The following is a 19,474-nucleotide window of genomic DNA, read 5'->3' as shown; positions in this document are numbered from 1 at the left end:
CCTTTGAGGCTGCATTGTCAGAAAAAAGGAAAAGCCCTCCAGTGCTAGAAGTATGCTTACAATGATATTTAATTTTGCTAAACCCGTATTTGAATTTGGAAACCATCATTCTGAATTTGAACGCTTTCACTTGTTTCCTTCTGCATGAAAAGCCCAGCAGAATTTTTTCAGCACTCAGAAGCAGTGATAGTGAAATGTGTTTCGGGAGACCAGAATGAGAGGGTCCTTACTTTGGAGCCACAGATACAGAAACTGCTTGGGCCAGCTCTCCATGAAATGGCTCACTTCTGCCATTTTGCCATGTGCAACTATCATAGCTGCCAGGATCTTCAAGTACAAGCAGGGCAAACTCTTATGGCAGTCAGACCCCATCGCAGTAATGTGCAAATGCCTAAGTTAAATACTGATCTCCCGCTTTTGTTTTAATTCCTTCTCTCTGCTCTGTCTGTGTAAGATCATTGGGACTTCACCAGTTCAGTACAGACAGACACCAGAGCTTGAGAGGATTACAGCCCATCATGCCTGCCTGACCTACAACAGCTCCTGCTGGATACTGCCACATACTGGATTCCAGCCTAGTTCAGATCTTCATGGGCAATTCAGATGTTTTCTATGCATGTTGGGTCTGATTTATTCGTGTGTGTGTGTGTGTATGTGTGTGTGTGTGTGTGTGTGTGTGTGTCTTGTTTAACTTTTTATACAAGGCAGTGGATGAGTGTGCCCAGCATTGCAATTATTTCATGGGCTGTTAAGCCTGGGTGATGGTTCCAGTCCTCTGCTCCAGCTAGAGAGCAGCTAGTGCTTTGGAGAAGCAAGACAGCAGCATCACTTTAAGATTTTGATGCATGTCTAATCTGCTGAGATTTCTTCTCTGGGCAAAAATTCAAGCACAAGGTATGTCAGGCTTCCATAAATAGTGCTGGCTCTTAATTCCTCCAGAAACTGGGCATTTTAAAGCATGGGAACAACTGGACAATGTTATTTCCTGCAGCCCATGCCTCCACTGTTCATTGTAGTCCTCTGTCATAGTGAATCAACATCACCCAAATATTTCCATAGCAGAGATCCTCTGACTGTGAGCTCAAGGATCTTTTTATTTTTTTGATAGTTTTATTATTATAATAGCATCTTTGACCTCAAAGCATATTACCAAATTCTGGTGATAATCATAAAGACACTAGGAAATACAGAGATGATCCCTGTCCCGGAGAATCTCCAGTATAAGTCATGTCCCCTCTGTACTGATGCCAGTTGCAGGCATTTTTAGCTTAGCATTTTCATTTTCTTTGAAGCCATAAATTCATTTGTAATGTTCATTTCTGGACAATGTGGTCAAATCCCTGTATCTCTGTGAAATGCCATGGTTTATCACTCACAGAACAGCCTTTTCTCCAATATGCTGACTTATCTTAATGCATTTATAAAATACTCGAGAGACAATGAGGCACTGTATAATCACAATCCCAGATAAACATCAGCTGCCCAGAATATGCCAATGGGACTAAGAAAAAGAGCAAAAACATCCCATTGTCCTGCAGAACAAAAAGAAGCAATTCTAAATGAACAGGAAGGGGGGAGGGGGGAAATAAATGCCTATATATCTAATTTAATTGCCATTAGCTGTCTCACCAGTCTTCTGCTTGTCAGTGTAAATAGTCCCAGCAGCCATGTGCCTCTGAAGTACAATATTCCTACATAAATTTAGAAATGCAGTAGACTATTGTCCTTGTTTTGGTGGGTTTACCCGAGGCATTGTTGAAGGCTGATTCTTTGTTTTTCTCCTTCTTTCAAGACTGACTGTGTATAATTACACCCTGTATATTAAATAGAAGGCACAAAACCTGAATCTTTTATTCCCACCCTCCAGACTACGTTCATACACAAGTCTCACTAATACAAGTAAGCACTGAAGTAAGCAAAACCATTGACAATTGAAGACTGTCATAAATTTTGGTTGTGTTGTTTCTTCTTTTTTTTTTTTTTTGTTTTTGTTTTTGTTTTAAGTAAAACAAATACAGCATTCAGTGCTTCCCTCCAGCAGCCCCTTCTTTCCTGGGAATTTTGGATATAGAGGGCACATTTCACAGGAGCCAGAGGTTAATTTGTTCCTGCTAGTCAAATGTGGGTAATGTGACCACTTGTAAAGTTGATGGCCTATCTTGATAAGTTTATTTCAAAGGTCTTAGGAGTACCTTTTTGGCTCCTCCCAAATGTATAAGAACTTTTCATGACACCCCCAGGATTTGATATTTTTAATTACTCTTCTTTAAAATTGAGGGCAGGCCTTTTATCTACTATACTAGCAACTGCTTTATGCTGAAATGGGAAACAGCAGAGACTACACACTAAAATAATGATGGAATTATGCTTTTCTGGAGGAAGCAGAGACTCTGAGACAGGGATGTAAACAAGTGTGCCTGATTGATGTCTAGAGGTTTGCAGGTACAAGTAATCACAAAGAGAAGGAACAAAGCAGAAAACAGGCTGGCTGTTCAACCTGCAGTAAGCTCAGCTTTCTCTGTGAACAAATAGCTGTTTCTTACAGAGCTGGTTGACCAGAGAGTGTGGGGAGAGCAGTGGGGAACCTATTTTCTACTGTGGGAACCATTATTGGATTAGGTTGGTCACTTCTCTCTCATTATTCACTGTCTGTGAATAAACATGCACCTTTAGAGTGCATGTTTGGAAACTGCAAAACCTTCTCAGAGGGTAAGTTTCAATACTGAGACTTAGTTGAGTGGGGAAACCACACTTATAACTACCCAGCAGCATTTGAAACATCATTATATCTTCTCTGGCAGATGGAAAGGGTTAAATTCACCAAGGGCTCAGGCTGATGGTGAGCACCATCCTAAGCAATGAACTGTCCACATGGACCATTCCACATGTGCTATCTCCTACCAGCTGATTCCTCTGAAAAGTAGACTAAGTAGCTCCCCTGACCTCCTCCTTGTCTTCTGGTGGTCGGTAAGTCCTGCTGCCTGCACAGGAGAAAATTACCTCAGATGAAAGCGTAAAGAAATGTGCCAAACTTTCATCTTCGCTCTGGAAGCTGCCTTAGGAAGACTGTATAAAGGCAGGTGGTCTTGTTTCCCCCTGCGTATATGTGTTCAAGGGGCAGGCTGCGTACAGGGAGTTCGTACACTCCTGCACAGACCACATAGCAACCAAGTCTCAGATGAGTCGTGTGCAATGAATGTGTTGATGGGCACTTGTTTTATGACATAGTTTCTTAGCTGAACAGATTGAGAAAACCCTTTTACACCTGTGGCCTTTGAGTTTCCCTGTCTTTAAATAAGATAATCATTCTTATCCCTGCTTAGTTTTGTGGAGAAACAGTGCTTTGCAGGATGTAGACATCATTTGATACCAATGTGGGCAGATTTTGAAGGAAGCTAGTGCTCAAAAGGGGTAGGATTTTCCCTGTGGCTCTTTCCCCCGTACAACATGTGCACATCTACTTATTTGTGCTCTGTTTCCTCAGCTTGAGAGTTCATTATGTGAACAACACAGTATACAAGGTGCTTGCTCTTCTGCTAAAAGCAAACTGGTTATCAGTTACCATTAGCCATCTTGAAAGTAATTGATTTGATTACTTAGTTTTCATGCCTGGTTTCTCTTCCCTTGCTCCTCACATTTTTATCAGTTGAGGCTCAGTAGATCCTGTGCCAAAATGGTGGTCACTGTGTAATGGTTTCTCACTGAAGGAGAAAATAGCCACTGTACAGCTTGTCTAAACAGGTTTCTGGCCTGGTATTTTTTAGCATTCCTGTCTCACTGTCTCAAGTCTGTACCTTTCTGGTTTTCAGCCTTGCTCTCCGGTAATTAGGCACTGTTATTCTGTGCCTGGGTGAAAGGCAACTTTCTGTCAAAGAGTTTTGGACTGAAGAGAGGGAAGTCAAGCCTCTAAAAGTTTTGAGTCCTGCTGTTCTGCTTCAACTTCTGCAATGCCTCAGCAGCCAGCAGCTGGATGCTAAATGCTACACTTTGCTAGCAGGGGGCTCAATCCAGAGCACTTGGATATATCCAATTAGGATCAGTCTCACTGGCTATGCCAGTCCCTCTTAACAAGAGGTGAGGAGCCACTTTAGTAAAGATTAACCACACTGCCATACTCCCACCTAAGTATTGCAGCACAAGCTCTTTTGAAAGCTGTGACCTATCTTTTTAACTAGGAGAGGGACTGCCACAGACACATCTCTGTACATAGACAAGCACATTTTGTCCTGATGCCATTAGCACTCTATCATACAATCTCAATTGTTTTTGCTGTGGGGCTTAGCCACCATGAACAGAGTGTCACCACAAGAGTACAGTGTTAAGAAGAGCCACAGGAAAGAACTGTTTAGGAGACTCAAATATCTATAACTGGTTGAATTAAAAGGGAGAGAAGAACTTCTTTTAAAGAGGCTAAAAGGGAAAAACAGAACCCAAACAGATATAATGAGGCTCTTTGTCATTCTGAGGATACATAGCTAAAGCCACTGCTTACTTATGTAACTGCTTTCTCTCTTCTTGTCAAAGAAGAGGCCAAATCTTTGGCTCTGGTTATCACATGCAGCAAGAGGGTGTTTATCCAGAAATGACAGAGGATTGCGGCAAGATAAACTGATCCCACCCGTTTTCATCTACCTAGATTACATACCTCAAAGCAAAGAAGAAGTGTCAGCACTGACCTCCAGCCCTTCTTCTAGGGGTTTTGTTTCCAGTGTATGAACCCTCATAATGAGACCAAGTAGACTTGATACATTCTTAACCTGCTAATGGACTAAGTGCAAATGGGAGATGCAATTGCAGCACTGCAGATGCTGATCTCCCTGACACAGCATTTATCTAGCTGGTTCAGGTACACAGAGAGTAGCCAAGACACAGCAGCACAGGGTGCAGCATAGGCTATTTGCCTACTACAGACCACAGTCTAGAATGAACTTGCCGAAGCATGGTGTTGCTGCAGCTACACAGGTTTTACCCAGCGAATTCAGGTACCAGCAGCAGTCTTAAGTATTGTCTTGCTCATACATTTGATACCTTGTGGCTGTGTTATTACTGGGTGGTAGAAACAAGTCATTATAGGCTAAGGCAAAATAGTGTAAACAAGCATTGCAAATCAGACCCTTTGAGCTGGAGTAGTATTACGGCCTGAAATGCTGTGGCTTTTTAGGAAAGGAATGTTCAGATGACTGCAATTCATAGGGATATTTAGAGACCAGAGATCATGTAATAAGGTAGGTTGAGAGGGACCTGGGGAGGTCATCTGGTCCAGCCTCCACTCAAAACAATGCTGGCTTAGATCAGGTTGCTCAGGGCTTTGTGTAGTCAAGTTTTGAACTCCAAGGATGTATATTTCACAACTTCCCCAGGCCTCCATTCCAGTGTCTGACTACCCTCCTGGTGAAAAATATTTTTCCTAGTATCTAATCAGAATTTCCCTTACTGCAACCTGTGCCCATTGTATCTTATTCTTTCACTGGACTTCTCCAAAAACAGTCTCTATTTTTATGAAGTTCAAGTGTTTCAACTTGTTCCAAGTGTGACCTCATAATAAAGCCAAATTCACAGAGGGCAAATGTGCTTGTTACTGAACTTAAAGGAGCTATACTGCATTATCAGTTTGAAGAATATAGCCCTGCCAATGTCAACAGTAAAGCAAAGTATAGACAGCCCTATCTCTAAGCATCAGCAAATGCTGACATATTTAGCTGTATGGTATTTGGGGGCTTGGTTTCAGCAGTCAGCTAACCTGCAAATGACTTTCACAGAGCATAAAAGCACACTTGAATATCCCCAGTTTTTACATAGAAAATAGCTCAGGAAACTCAGACAGAGTCTTATTTCCCCAGAGTCCCTACAGCGGCATTTGTAAAGCCAATGTTACATTTCTGACACTTTCTAGTCTTATATCTTCCACACACATTCTTTATTAGACTGTAATTCTGAATGCTGTTGTTTGCTATGGGATCTCTAAGCTAAGGCCCCAAGGCAAAGAAGAGTATCAAAGCTACAGTCAGAGAAAGTTTCTTCTTGCAGGGGAAAATGCTAACATGCAATCCCAGATTTTTTCTGTTTTTCATAGATTTTTTTGAAACAAAAATAGAATGACTGATTAGTTATAGTAAAAAAATGTGCTCTTCCAGCTTTCCTGCTGGCAAAACCTTGATTAGTTCACAGGAGTCTATTTTGCCAGCAATTTAATTTTATTTCCAGTTGAAATCAAAGGCTGGCTGTCCCTCAGTCTCTACTGGCCCATCACTGACCATCACTGACCTTGTTCAATCTGATGAGTTCCAGCTTTGAAAATCTGGTTTCAGTAGATGTGACACTTCTGAGCACTGCATAGATGCTTCCCTCATGTAAGCATGTGGTCGGTAAAAGAGTTCACCACGCCCTTTCAAGAAGGACAAATGTGGGGAATGTAAAAGTGCACTGATGCAAGGGGTTCTTCTGCTCATCACCGAATTATATGGGTCACTTATGTACTAAAGAAGCTGATATGATACACCAGCAGCTCAAGGGCCTATTCTCTCTGAAGCCTTGCTATCTGGTCCTGGACAGTTCTCAGCTGCCAGTGTGACAGAGAACATTAAGAGATGATCTGGTAGTCCTGTTGTCCAACCCATCTCCATCATGATTTAAAATACCATGTGTCTCAGGAGCATTAAGACATCCCATCTCCACTAAAAGTTTCTGCTCCAGCTACACACAGTCTTGATCTTCTCATTCTCATATATTTCTTTTAGGGAAGATTTTGCATCTCCTTAAACAGACTCTTGAACTTCACTACTGAGTTTGTTTCACACCATGTCTCTCTAGAGATGGTACTGCATCGCTTGTTACACCTGATTTCTTGAGTCTGTCTAGGTTGATTAATCCAATGAACTCCGCACCCAGTGTCATGCCAGCAGTCAGAACTTCTTAAGCTGGTAGCCATGGGTAGATATCCACATTATCATCTCTGTCCCAGGTATGTATGACATATTCTTTACGGAACAGAAGCCTTTATGGTCTAATAATGTAAGCAATTCCTTTCTAGATTGGATAGCATCCTCTGGTTTGGGCACTAGATGTCTCGATTTTAGCTTTAATTCCAAGTTATGAGGTGGTGGCGATAGCTGTCATATCTGCACTTGCAGGCAAGAACTACTGACTGCCAGCTGTTTGTATAGTGCTGACTGCAATGGGGTCTTGATCCACCTGGTCTTTGGCTTCACTTCATTCCTATCATAGTCTACTTTAGTTATCCTAATTCTATAGGGTCTGGTCAATAGATGAGGCAGAAAGTTTTATACTGGACTAAACCAGTTTGCTGTATTCTGATAGAATACTAAAATACACTTTTTCATCTGGTATGATTTCTTAGATTTTAAAATGTCAATAGTTCCTTTTTTTTTTTTTTTTTTTTTTTTTTGCATACTCATAAAATTATATTTCAGTTCATTAAACAAATACATTTAAAAAACCAACACACAAATGTATTATTTTGCTAATTCAGAAATTTTTCAGGAGGGAGAGGTTCCTCTTTTTCTCCTGAAGGCTTTCTGACTATTGGTACTGTTGGGAACACAGGAACAAAGGTAGTCATAGTTTGAGCTCCAGAGCTCTTGGATCACTTCCTCCACTCTGGAAACATTGGAGGTAGATTGCAGCTTTTCCCAGGTTTAGGGAGCCAGTTTCCCATTCTGGCAAGATGCAGGAGCTCAGATCAGTGTTCAGGGAGATGTATAAGACATCTCAGGGAGACCTCAGATGTCTGAGATGATGCCAGGGTCAGGGCAAAATTCATTTGTTGTCTGGATACTCTGTTTGAATTGCCCTGTACTAAAGAAATATAAATACCGTATTTATAGTGATACAAATATAGCAGAGGGATTCATTACTGCATGACAGAACATGATGTACTTAACAAAATATCACCTCAGTACTCAATCTTACCTGTCTGCAGTGTCTCCCAGGAGGATATGAAGACCAGTGACCACAGAGACGTGTGAGGTGAAAATCTTCCAGACAAGAGACACCATAACAAACTAAGTCAACACTGCCATACCCACAGTGGACTTAGTGTCCTGAGATTCATATTCTCTGCACTGATAGTCTCTATTTCCCTCTTACTCCATATGGGAATAAATTTCCCTTTCCTTACAGCAGTCTTCTGGGAAGGTTCAAGCTGATGCAACTTTGCAATCAGGGCTTCTAGGAGACAGAAGCCCATTGCTATCTTCAGTATATATGCACAAAAATATTTCTCATTTCAGATCACTGCCCCAGTAGTGTCAGCCAAATTCAATTTAAATGGCATTTTTTCCTGGGGGCTGAAGCCAAGGATGCAGTCTAATGAGTGGTACTTTGATAGGCTGGTGAAAAGTCCAATGATATGTAACTGTGTTGGACATGAGCTTTATTAAGTTGTTCCAGAGATAAGGGAATATTGACAGTGTTTATGATAAATGATGCTCCTCACTTATTCTTGCATAACTGGTTTCCATTTGAAAGTGCCTGAAGTGTTTAAAAAAGATGAAATACTCAAAGTGGAATATATGCACTTACTGATCCCCAAATATCGTATCCTAGGCATCTTCCTACAAGTGGAGTGACAGAATTATTTATTCCTTGTTTTCTGTGTCAGCATGGTCACAAGGAGGTTTCCGTTACAGAATGAAAGATGTTATTTCTGGTTGGCTCAGAGTCCAATTTATATTGGCCAGGAAGTTTAGTTACCTTTTTCACTGCTTTAGCCCCCAGAAGGAATAGTTTATTCTTATGGGGGAATAAAAGAAAAAAAAAAGAGCAAAATCTCTTTGAGGGCCTTAGCTAACCTTCTCTGGTAACTTTTCCCATTAGGGAGTGTATGCATCTAGTTACAAAGTATGAACTGGTAGTTCTCAGCAGACCATGGAAAACCAAAAGCAATTACTGAAAAAGGTCATTTTCTCCAGCAACATGGTGTCATTGCCAATTACCTCAGGTCATTGAGTAGCAAGCTCATCATAGTCAACAGTGAGATTAGAATTTTTATGCTCCTATCAGGCTGCAGTTTGAAAGCTGAGTAGTAAAAAACCCCTGTGACTCACAATACTTATGCCAGGGCTTTTTTACACTGATAATTCAACATCAGCTGGAAAATTCTCTGTTTGTGCACCAGAAAGCCAGGCTACTCCCTTCTCCTTCTCCCTGCAAAACATTAGCCCTTCAGCATCATGTCAGACCAGCCCAGGCCTGATTCTAACTTATACCAAGTAGCACACACAGTTCATGTTCTAAATAAAACACCCTAGTGTAGGAAGGCATTTCAAAATGGTGTAGGAGTACTGAGGGAAAAGCCTATTAGAGTGGTCACACTGCAGCAAATTAGGGAGTGGAGCAGTCTAAGAGGTCCCTGAGGTATTCTTACCACCTGAAGTTCTCCATACACTGGTCTGTGGGTTTTAAGGTCACTGCTTTGCAGCTTTTAAGGTCAAGCTCATTCAGAAGGTCCCCACATCACAAAAGTGCAATCAAGAGACCACCATGACTTTTCTTTGTGAGGTAACATTTTTAAAGCAGCTATCACACTGCTTACCAATTGCAATGAAACTGTTGACTATCACTAAACACTGCTGAAAGAATGATAGGGGGAGAGAGCAGAAGACAGTTGGTCAATTTGGAGTGAATTACTTGCCTCTGCGTGTTCATACTTTTTGGGTATTTCTTGATCTTGCTGGCATACAGGAGGAGCATAGTCATCAAATTCAGTGGAGTAACAAAGGAATAAAACCTAGTCATAAATTCAGAATCAGGCCAAGCAAATATCCACTTACATTGTAATTTCTCAACAGCTCTTAGCTTGCGTACCATGGAGCTTGGGAGTCAGCTGATATAGAGTAGGGCTAGACTGACTGACTTGAGCATGGCAGCAGGGTGAAAAGGTGGGAGCAGTGTTGCTGAAGGATGTTAGAGGGCAAGGAACAGCTGAAGGTTTTTGGTCACAAGGATACAGGGGAAAGCAGTAATGGGGGTCTTTGGGTGGTGGGACAATGGTGACGATGGTGGTACTGTGGGTGACTGCTAAGGGCAAAAGTGACCACATTTACTCATAGTTCCTCTTCTGCCCAAAAAGATTCATGGTCTTCTGATTAGGGAGAAATTCATATGAAATTTAAGGAAAACATGGATTTCTATTTTATTTAATAAAAGGCTGCAGGTGAACCTGGATATTCAAACTACTCTTCTGAGTGTGTTATATTTCAGAGCTTGAGGAAAGCTTAGTACGACCAATATGACAGGAAAGGGGATAGGGATGGAAAACTTACGAGCTGAAAGAAAAATGGTGATTAATTAGAGGCCTGAGAACAGCACCAAGGCAAAATGGAGTAAGCTAGTTATTCGTTCCCTTTTCAATAAGGGTTTGTTCATAAATGGTTTGTAAAGGATTATGACTTAGAAAGAAGTGCTGTCTGCATGTGATAGACATGAGCAAAAAGGGGTCAAAGGTCTGTCTAACACTAACTAATTTTGATGGCAAACTCGTCACGGGGTCAGAGTCGTTAAAACACATTGGTTGTGTAGCAGTTGACACAAAATGGACCAATGAAATTAGCACTAGAAATGGACACCTTTCACCCCTTGAATGATGGGGTCCACATTCACTGCTGAGTTAAGAGATGGTCACCTATGGTAAGCACATCTCTAGAAGGTGTTGGAGATGCCATCCCCACTGCATAGCAATTAACGGAAATTGGATCCCTGAATCTTCTTGTGGCCCTGTCTGAATAAACCCTTTCTTTATAAACTGTAATTACCTTTTCTTGTTTGCACAGATGAGAGGAAAGGGAAACGAAGAATACGGACAACATTCACAGCCGAGCAGCTCCAAGAACTGGAGAAGATTTTCCAAGTGACTCACTACCCTGATATCCATATCCGCAATCAGCTGGCAGCAAAGATCAATCTCCCAGAAGCCAGAGTGCAGGTATATTCTGTGTCCAAGAAGCTAAGTTCACCACACCAATTCTTTATTCAAGATACTTTCTTAACAGTTTATGCCTAAGCAACACCTTTAATGAAATATGTGATCTCTGTGTAACCTGACAGAGAAGGCCAGTATCCATGTTCTCCATTTACAAATAGGGAAAAGGTATTTGTCACCAAAATAGGATTAAAAAAAGGGTTAACAGAAGCTTTAAGCATATTAAATGCATAACAAATATGAGTTACAGATGGTTATGGTCCACCTGTTGGACTCTGTAGCAACAGATCAGCCACTTATGAAAATATTTATTAATCATTTATCAATCTTTTATAGACTAATGTACATCTGGTATAAACTGTCATCCACATTCCATTTCTGCAGGGTCTCAAAAAAGCAAAAATAATTGCACAAATCCAAATGCTCTCCTCCTGCTCTATATTTTGATAACACAGACTACAGATACTCTGTCTGTAATTTCAGCATATGGAAACTATGGAAAGCTGTGGGGGACATGCAGTCCTGTTGACTGAGCTCAAAATCTAACCACATACACTTACTGCATACGAAATCTGCTACATTAAAATACACATATCACTGTGTTTTGGAAAATAATATTGTTTACCAGTCACTGTCATGATGATTTTTGCAAGATACAGTTTCTCTATTTGCCAAAATGCTAGAGTTACCACTGTATTCCTATATACATATCCTACTCTAACATTCAAAGTTCAACAGAGCAGTTTATTGACTGTGACATGCATGGGATTATCAACTAACCATGATGATATTGCTTCATTGTTAGGTGACAGGGAGAACTGGAACAGCAGAGCTGTAGTATGCCCATTAGTGATATCAGTTCACCCACAATGCATTTCCAAAAATACGTATTTCCCATGATATAAAGCGCAAGCTGGGCTACTAGTCAGTGTCCTCTACAAAACACCAAATCACATGAAAGACCAAGATAATCAGCTCTTTAAGAAATCATTTATAATATGTAGAAGAAAAAAAAAAAAGAGTTATCATGTGAAAAATCAACCTGAGAGACATCTATGAGAAAAGGCCCTATGTGCCAAAATTCCAGACAGCCAATTCAGAAATTGTTACACATAAGGCAGGAAGTTCTGCAATTGACCCTATCTTGGCTGATAAAGGGAAACTGGCCACAGAATTAAAAATTAGCATTAACTTAGCTATCATTTATTATAATTAATTTTGATTGCACTTGTTGCATACAAACAAAATGAAGTGCAGAGAATTCATATATGTTCTTGGTTCTTTGAAATGATAGCTTTGAGAAAGTTAAAAGCAGCTATAAGTCAAATTACCTTAGAGAAAGAATTTACCCCCCTCACCAAAATAAAAGTGATCATCTCCTGGAGTAGCCATGTGAAACATTTCATAGCTGTGCAAAAAGATAGCTAGTGTCCACCAATCAAGAAACAAAGCTATGATTGCTGTGAAACAGCCTAAGTGGATAGATGGAATTATATCCCTGCATGTATGAATGCATATATAAAACAGAAAATCAAGAATGCTGAATGTGTAAACAGTAGAAGCAATACATTTTAAGAAATAGATAAACAAAGCAGGATACAGTTCAAATCTGTGGCCAGAAGAATTAAGGATCATCAGAAACTCAATAAAAGTACATTAAGAACAAAAAAATCTGAACAATTCTGTTGATCTGTTACTCCATAGAAACAATGATATTGTCCAGGATAATGCAGAAATGGTAGAGATGGTCAATCATTATTTTTGCTCTATACTTGGAAATATGTCTGACGAAGTTAGTAGCATCATGTGAGGATGATGAAACACTTTCCTTCAGGACAATGTTAAACAGCAGTTGCTACAGACGGATATTTTTAAATTGAGACATCTAGGTGACTTGCCTTTAGTAGTAGTTAAAAAGCTGCCTGAGAAACACTTTGGGTCATCAGCGTTGATATTTAATCAGTCCTGGAACACAGGAGAAGTTCCAGGGGCCTGGAAGAGAGCTTATATTGTGTCAGTATTTGAGAGAGTAAAGGGGACAACTGGATAGTGATTGGCCTGTCAGCCAAACATTGATTTTTGGCAAAAACAGTGATAAAGATGATTTGAGTTTCTGTTAATGAAGAATCAAAGAAGTAGTAATGCATTTAATACTTATGAGCACTGGCTTATAGAAAATAGATCTTGTCAAACTCATCATCTTTGGATGAGATTGTACATATGGTTGATAGAGGTAATAGCATTGATGGCAAGTCTCTGTAAGGACCTTGACTTAGTCCAGAATCCCATTTGGACTGAGGTTGCAGACCAAGTCAAGAGGGCATGTCCCAGTACACAAAAATCTGGATACCTAACAGGTGTCCAATAGCAGATGAGGATATTTCCAAGGTGATGTCCCATAGGAATTGTTTATTGACACAAAGCTGAATGTGAGCTACACAATCAGTGAAATCTTTAATGATGGAGTTAGCAAATGGTAAGAAGATTATAGGGATGGTAAATAATGAAAAGGTTGGGTCATTGATACAGCCTGCTCTGGATCACTGATCATGTGTTTGCAAAAAAACAACAAAGGGACAATCTTACAGATTAACAAAGGGAGGCCATTCCTCTGAAATGTGGCACTCCACCGCCACTTTGCACTCTTTTGTTAGTTGTTTCCTCAGACAGTCTACTGAGCTCCCTCCCTCACCCTGCTCCTGGCCGGTGCTGAGGGACTCGGACCTGTTTTCAGCACTGGTGTGACTTACACAAACACACACTGGCATATTGTATTCTATCTCAGTACCATCACTCAGGAACACTGGAAATTTGAAGGTTAATAGAGTGCAGAAAGTAAAGGATATTGGTAGCTCGATATCTGTGGTGGATAGAGCATGAAGGAATAGATTAAAATCTCAGTAAGGGAGATTCAGGACGAACACTGAAAAAGAAACATTTTTGGGGTAAGGGTGGTCAAGGGCTGGTTGGGCAAAAAAAGACAGTGTCGGCTGTTAACAGAGCTGTCCTTTTATTAAAAAAAATACCTGAAATGAGGACTTTAGCCCATGTGCAGACTTTGGAAGGAACACTTCAAAGGGTGAATTTTGGCTTTAGTCCCCCCTCTGCCCTCAATCACTTTATCAGTATTAGAGAGAAGTCATTTCATGGTGCTGTTTCACTATATAACTCCTGCTTAGTAGAAAGGGAATGGAGCAGTTCATACAGACTAAGCAGTTCTCAAACATGTGCAAACCCAGATAAACAAGGCTGGCCTTTCAGTAACCTCAGATACTTCTAACTATCAGCAATATAGCAGAGGGCTCCTAACATTCCCATTACTTCCTGGACAAGAGATGCAGAAGTAACTCAGCTGTTCATTATTGGATTTAAAATACATACATACATATCTATACACACACACACACACACACACAGGTATATATTTTTATATTTACACACACATGCATTCAACAGCATCTGCTTTTGGTCACTAAGACCTTGTGTTCACTTGAACTACTTGCCTAGAAAGGAAATGCTTACATTCAAATAGCAATAGTCTGTCTACAAAGGAAGGAGAATGCAACTTTTCACTGCAGTGCAATAAGATGCAGTGCTGTGATGGCACAATAAATACTTGTGTGGCTCAGCCAGAAGCCAGAAAGGTCAAATCAGCCGACAGATGAAAGGAACTCCTTTGAGAAAATTAGTTGTCTGTTGTCTAGTGCAAAAGAGATGGCAGGTAACATATTCATAGTCCTGAGTGATTTAGAAGGTTGCATCCCCTTGGGTCCTTTGCTTGGGTCACTTATGTGATTTTCAAAATGTTACTAGCTAAATATAGAAAGAATGCTGTTTCTACAGCTCCACTGGTGACACTTTTATTGCAGCCCAGCAGAACCTCTAGGTGGACCTTTTCCCAAACTGTTCACCTACCAGGTAGAAGGGCCCTGCCATACAACAAGGTGCACTTCTTAGGAAAAGAAGAATGCCAAATGCCTTGACTGCTGTCAAGGGTTAACTGTCAAGGATTTGCTTTCTCAAGAAAGCACTGGAAGACCTGCTGCACCCTCTGTCACTGTCTTTCCTTGAACAGGGAGATCCTATGTTTTCTGTGAGCTGTAAGAAAAGTGACTGCCACAATAGTCCAGAGATCCTATGCACTATACAGAGTGAGAGTGAGGCATGTGCTGTGTCAAACCCCAGGTTCAGCCTCTGGCTTTGCTGAGCTGGAGGTCAGTATTTTCTACACATCATCACTTAAAGTGTAGGGAAAGTAATTGGATATGAGCAGTTCTTTCCATATCTGTTCATTTCTGTGCCTGTTCTTTCTCACCTCTACTTCCTTGTATCCAGATCTGGTTCCAGAACCAGCGAGCAAAGTGGAGGAAAAACGAAAAATTTGGCAACTTTGGTGGTCTTCAGCATCTGACAGAAGTTGATTTCATTCCTGCTCCCAAAGCAGATATCACAGTGAGTATTGGAGGCTATGTATAAAGCCAGTGAGGGAGAGAAAGCTATTCTTCTCCAGGTCACCTTTTCACATGCTGCTAGCCCAGAGACAGAGGACAGGACAGAAAGAAAATAGCAATATGAACAAGATAAATCTCAGAAAATTTGCTCGAATAATACCTTTTTTTTTTTTAGGAATAAATATTATGCCGTTCTTCTTGAAAGGAAAACTGTTTTGTATATATGCCGTAAGGTGCCTCTTGCAGGAAGCTCCTTCCCCATTTTACTTCTAAACCATTTCCCTCTAAATCATACTTTGGGTCAAAGAACCTTTAAAACCAGAAATTTTCTAAATAGGAAGAAATATGACATTTGTAACCAAAATACCATGTTTATTTTGACAGTTACTATCTCTTTACTATGTCAAGCCTTGTTAGGCTGATCAGAGCTTTTTTTGCCCTTGACCAAGTACTTGCTAAGTCCAGGACTGTCAGTATTATCTAGGCTGGCGCACAGGCTCTTTCCCTGCCAGGAGTTTTTCTACAGTTAGAAGAAAGGGTATTTGCCTCTTCTCACTGGGTGACAACACATCACTAGGTTTTAGGGAGTCCATTCTTTTAAACTTTTCTTCTTAACTACTGAGCACTGGGGAAATGAATAAGGTTGTTTGTAAATTATATCTGACTAAAAGTCTGTATCAATTTACCTGAGACTTCATTTTTATATTTGAAAGGTTCCTAGCTTGGTGCCCAGAAAGCTCACTGCTACCATCCCTGCTGTGGGATACTACTCATCGCTACAAGGGCATCTGACAACAGCCTGGCTGCCCAGCATGCTCTCCTTTGGTCCCCATCACTTGGAGCTGCTGCCCTTCCCTAAACCTTACTTGGTCTTCAGCTACCATCCTCCTTACAGCACCTTGCTGCCCCACAGGTTGGAACGGAGCAGTATCTGTGCCAGCTCCACATAGAGGAGGATATGGCAGAGTAGCGAATTTTGAGGGCATTCTTTTATCATCCATGATCATATTTGGGGTGAGGTGTCTCCTTGAACAAGGCTGACGGGATGATGAATGGCCTGTGGAGTGAAGTCAGCTTGGCACAGAAATGCCACTGCAAGAAGCCAAAGCCTAGAAAATATGAACATGAACCACCGCAGATCTGGAAAGAGCTCCCCTTTGATCTGAGGAACAGCATGCTCTGTAGCAACCAAATAGCTTAACTGAGAGCTTCTACCTGGCGAAAAAGTGCAACGAGCAATCATGTGAAAGGACTGGAGTTCTGCTCAGCCCTGAGACAACACTGGATGATCCTATTACACAGATGGCTTGGGGCAGAGAAAACACCTGTGATGAGGTGTGCACAGCCCTGAGGTCCAGCCCAAAGGCCTTACCTCAGTAGATTTGGGTTGCTTTCCTTGTACATTCTGGTCCTCATTTGCTGCGTGGACAAAGAACATGTCTAGGTCAAAAATCAAACTTCTAAGGTTTTTTTTTCCTTAGGAGCTGGTGAGGGAGGGGGGTGGGTTTGATTTGCTGGCTGTATTTTTGACTTAAATAAAGGGGCATAAACACAATTTGAGCTTAAATATGACAGTCTTAGAGGGGGAGCAGTACTGAGCTCTAGATTTGATACTGTCAGTCTCTGGAGGCAAGAGAATTCTTCAGCTGTTAATTAAAATGCTTATGAGGAAGCCTCTCATTTTTTGACCTGAATTAAGAAAGCTCTAAAACTCCATCAGAAACAATAACAAAAAGAGACAGCTTAAGTGAGTTTAATCTACTAGACCTAATAGGATGGTATGACCCCATCGTTTGGTTTAATTGTAGATCAATAATGAGATTGGCCTGCCCATATACCAAATGTCTGTAAGCCTTATTATTTACATAATATTCATCTCCTTCCAACATATGGCTGCTTTTTCTGCTTATTCAGGGTCCAATCCTGCTTTCACTGATGTCTCCACTGGCATTCATAGGGAGCACTGTTGGAAAGCACTATTTAAAGGCTACATCTTCTTCAGTCTTGTGGCCACAGTACATATTGCACACTGACAGGGAAAGCTACTGAGCAAAGCCATTAAAATGTGGTCTCCCTCCCAGACATATCACTTGTAAGGGCAGCCATTAGTGACACAGTCCAAAAGCAAAGTGAATCATGACCCAAAGGCTTGCTGAAGAAGCTGTGCTGTGCACATGGGAGTGCAGGTATATTAATGATTCTGAACAGGTTGCTTATTTAAGAAATCCCTCTGGCCAGACTGTGACTGCCAAGACTTCAGCTTTCTCCTAGCTACTAATTGTTAGTTACCTAGTAGGTCACAGTGAATCAATAGCATTGTTTACTGGCTGATACTAGCTCTCTATGCTGATCCTCAGGTTTGAGGGACCTAAAAGCTAGTGATCATCTGGTTGCTGGGGAGGGTGGAAGGGAAGACAGGCAAAAGCACACCCTAGATGGGTTTCATTTCTCCAAACTGAAACAGTTCAGCAGAAATCTGATATACTTTGTCTTGCCTCCTAGAGGTCTTACCCAAGACCTTTTGCCTCTTTCTGCTTGGCTCTTTAGTCAGTGTCCTCTTCATCCCCAGCATCTTACCTAGCATCTGAAAGATGGTCCAGCCAGATACAGGGCTAAAGCTCAGCTCAATGAAGGAGTTTAAGCACCTAACTGATTAAAATGAACAGGAATTAGTTATGGTATTCACTTCATGCAACGTTAGGTGTCTATAGTAAGCACCCTGAGCTCACTTTATGGAGGCAAAAGTGTTCACACTTAGGTCTACAGTTTGGGTGAAGTCCATGCATTAGTGCAGTTTCACAGTTGTGAACTGTCTCAGTGCAACAGTTAGCTTGGATATAGCACTGCAGTCATCTAAAGCAGACAAGGCATAATCCTGCACAAGGGGACCAGGGCTGCAATCCAGCACGCTCATGGGGATAGCCTTTCCTGTGAAGGGATCTTTGTAGTATATAGGCAGATTCTAGGCTGATCATAAAGTTCTGATTTATTTCTGTCAGGATCTAGGGTTTTTTTCAATTTCACCAGTCTTTTAATAGAAACCAAGCAGCTTTCCTGAGTTATTGTTTACTTTCTTACCTCTCCACACATCTATCCCATAACCCCACTGCTAAGGTTCCTACACAGAAAGATGCTTGGGAGTGCCAGAATCTGGAAGCTCTGTCTTATCATTCTGAGGTCATCTAGAAGCCCTGTTTGAGGCAGAGCAATGAGAAGCAGAGCTGCTGAACAGACTTTATGGACTTCATTTTGAAAAATCAAAACTAAATAATGTTTGTTTTTTTTTTCCTTTTTATACCTTAGAATTCCTTTTTTCACAAGCAGTGTCAATACTTGGAGGGTTTGTTCTGATTTAGGACATTTTTTCTTGTTTGTTTGTTTATGTAGTTTCAGAATTCACCACCAAACAGCAGTTCCAGGTTTCAGAATATGTGTAGCATCTCCACTCACATACAGCTGGTCAAGCCTAAGAGCGACTTGATATTTTCAGTTTATTTTTCATAATATTTGTAAATTTATTTTGAGGAGCAGGCAGAACAAACTATTGGGGCAATTTCTGGCATTGGCATCTTCTAGAAGCCCAGCACCTCCTGGTCTTCCAATTTTCATCCCATCTTGTCTGATAATGACATCTTTCCCTTCCCCTGCATCCCCTATCTATGATCAAAGCAAGGAAAGAAAAGGCCCATTTGTTTCATGCCTGCGCTAGTCTCTAGGATCCTATTTCTGCACTGTTCTGCACTGTTTTCAGAAAATGTCAGGTTGGGCACACCCAGATTTTGGGGCACCCTAAACTCCACAGAATCATTCAGACTTATAATATTGCTCTGGGCATAAATACATCTGGAACGTGCCTGGCAAAAGGTCATCAGCGAAATGAGTCATTTGACCACTCACTAACAAGACCTTCCCATAAAAATACAGCTGTAGTTTCATTCTAACTTCAGAGTAATGGCCTGAGGTAGTCTCAGAAATAATCATCAAACTATAATCATCAAACTATAATTAACATTTACATAGCTATTTTCCTCTGAAGTTCTGGAAACCCTTTACAAAGCAGACTTTTTTGTCCATACTTTGAACA

The 19,474-nt window shown here is 40.9% G+C and overlaps 1 protein-coding gene across 4 annotated transcripts in view; it reads left to right on the top strand.

The window, feature by feature from the left end:
* The window catches only part of ISX (intestine specific homeobox), a 29,570-nt gene extending 12,508 nt beyond the window's left edge, over positions 1-17,062 (top strand). For all 4 annotated transcript variants that reach the window (XM_026118036.2, XM_026118035.2, XM_026118034.2 and 1 more), the window contains 3 exons: positions 10,791-10,942; positions 15,275-15,391; positions 16,104-17,062. In XM_026118036.2, the coding sequence (XP_025973821.2) occupies positions 10,791-10,942; positions 15,275-15,391; positions 16,104-16,340 (506 nt within the window). In that variant the 3' untranslated portion in view covers positions 16,341-17,062. The remainder of the gene's footprint in view (positions 1-10,790; positions 10,943-15,274; positions 15,392-16,103) is intronic.
* The last annotated feature ends 2,412 nt before the right edge of the window (positions 17,063-19,474 follow it).

The sequence above is a fragment of the Dromaius novaehollandiae genome, chromosome 1 (genome assembly GCF_036370855.1).
Source record: "Dromaius novaehollandiae isolate bDroNov1 chromosome 1, bDroNov1.hap1, whole genome shotgun sequence".
In the NCBI taxonomy this organism is placed as follows: Eukaryota; Metazoa; Chordata; class Aves; order Casuariiformes; family Dromaiidae; genus Dromaius; species Dromaius novaehollandiae.
Note: the sequence above shows the minus strand (reverse complement) of the source record. Positions and strands in the feature narration are given on the sequence as shown.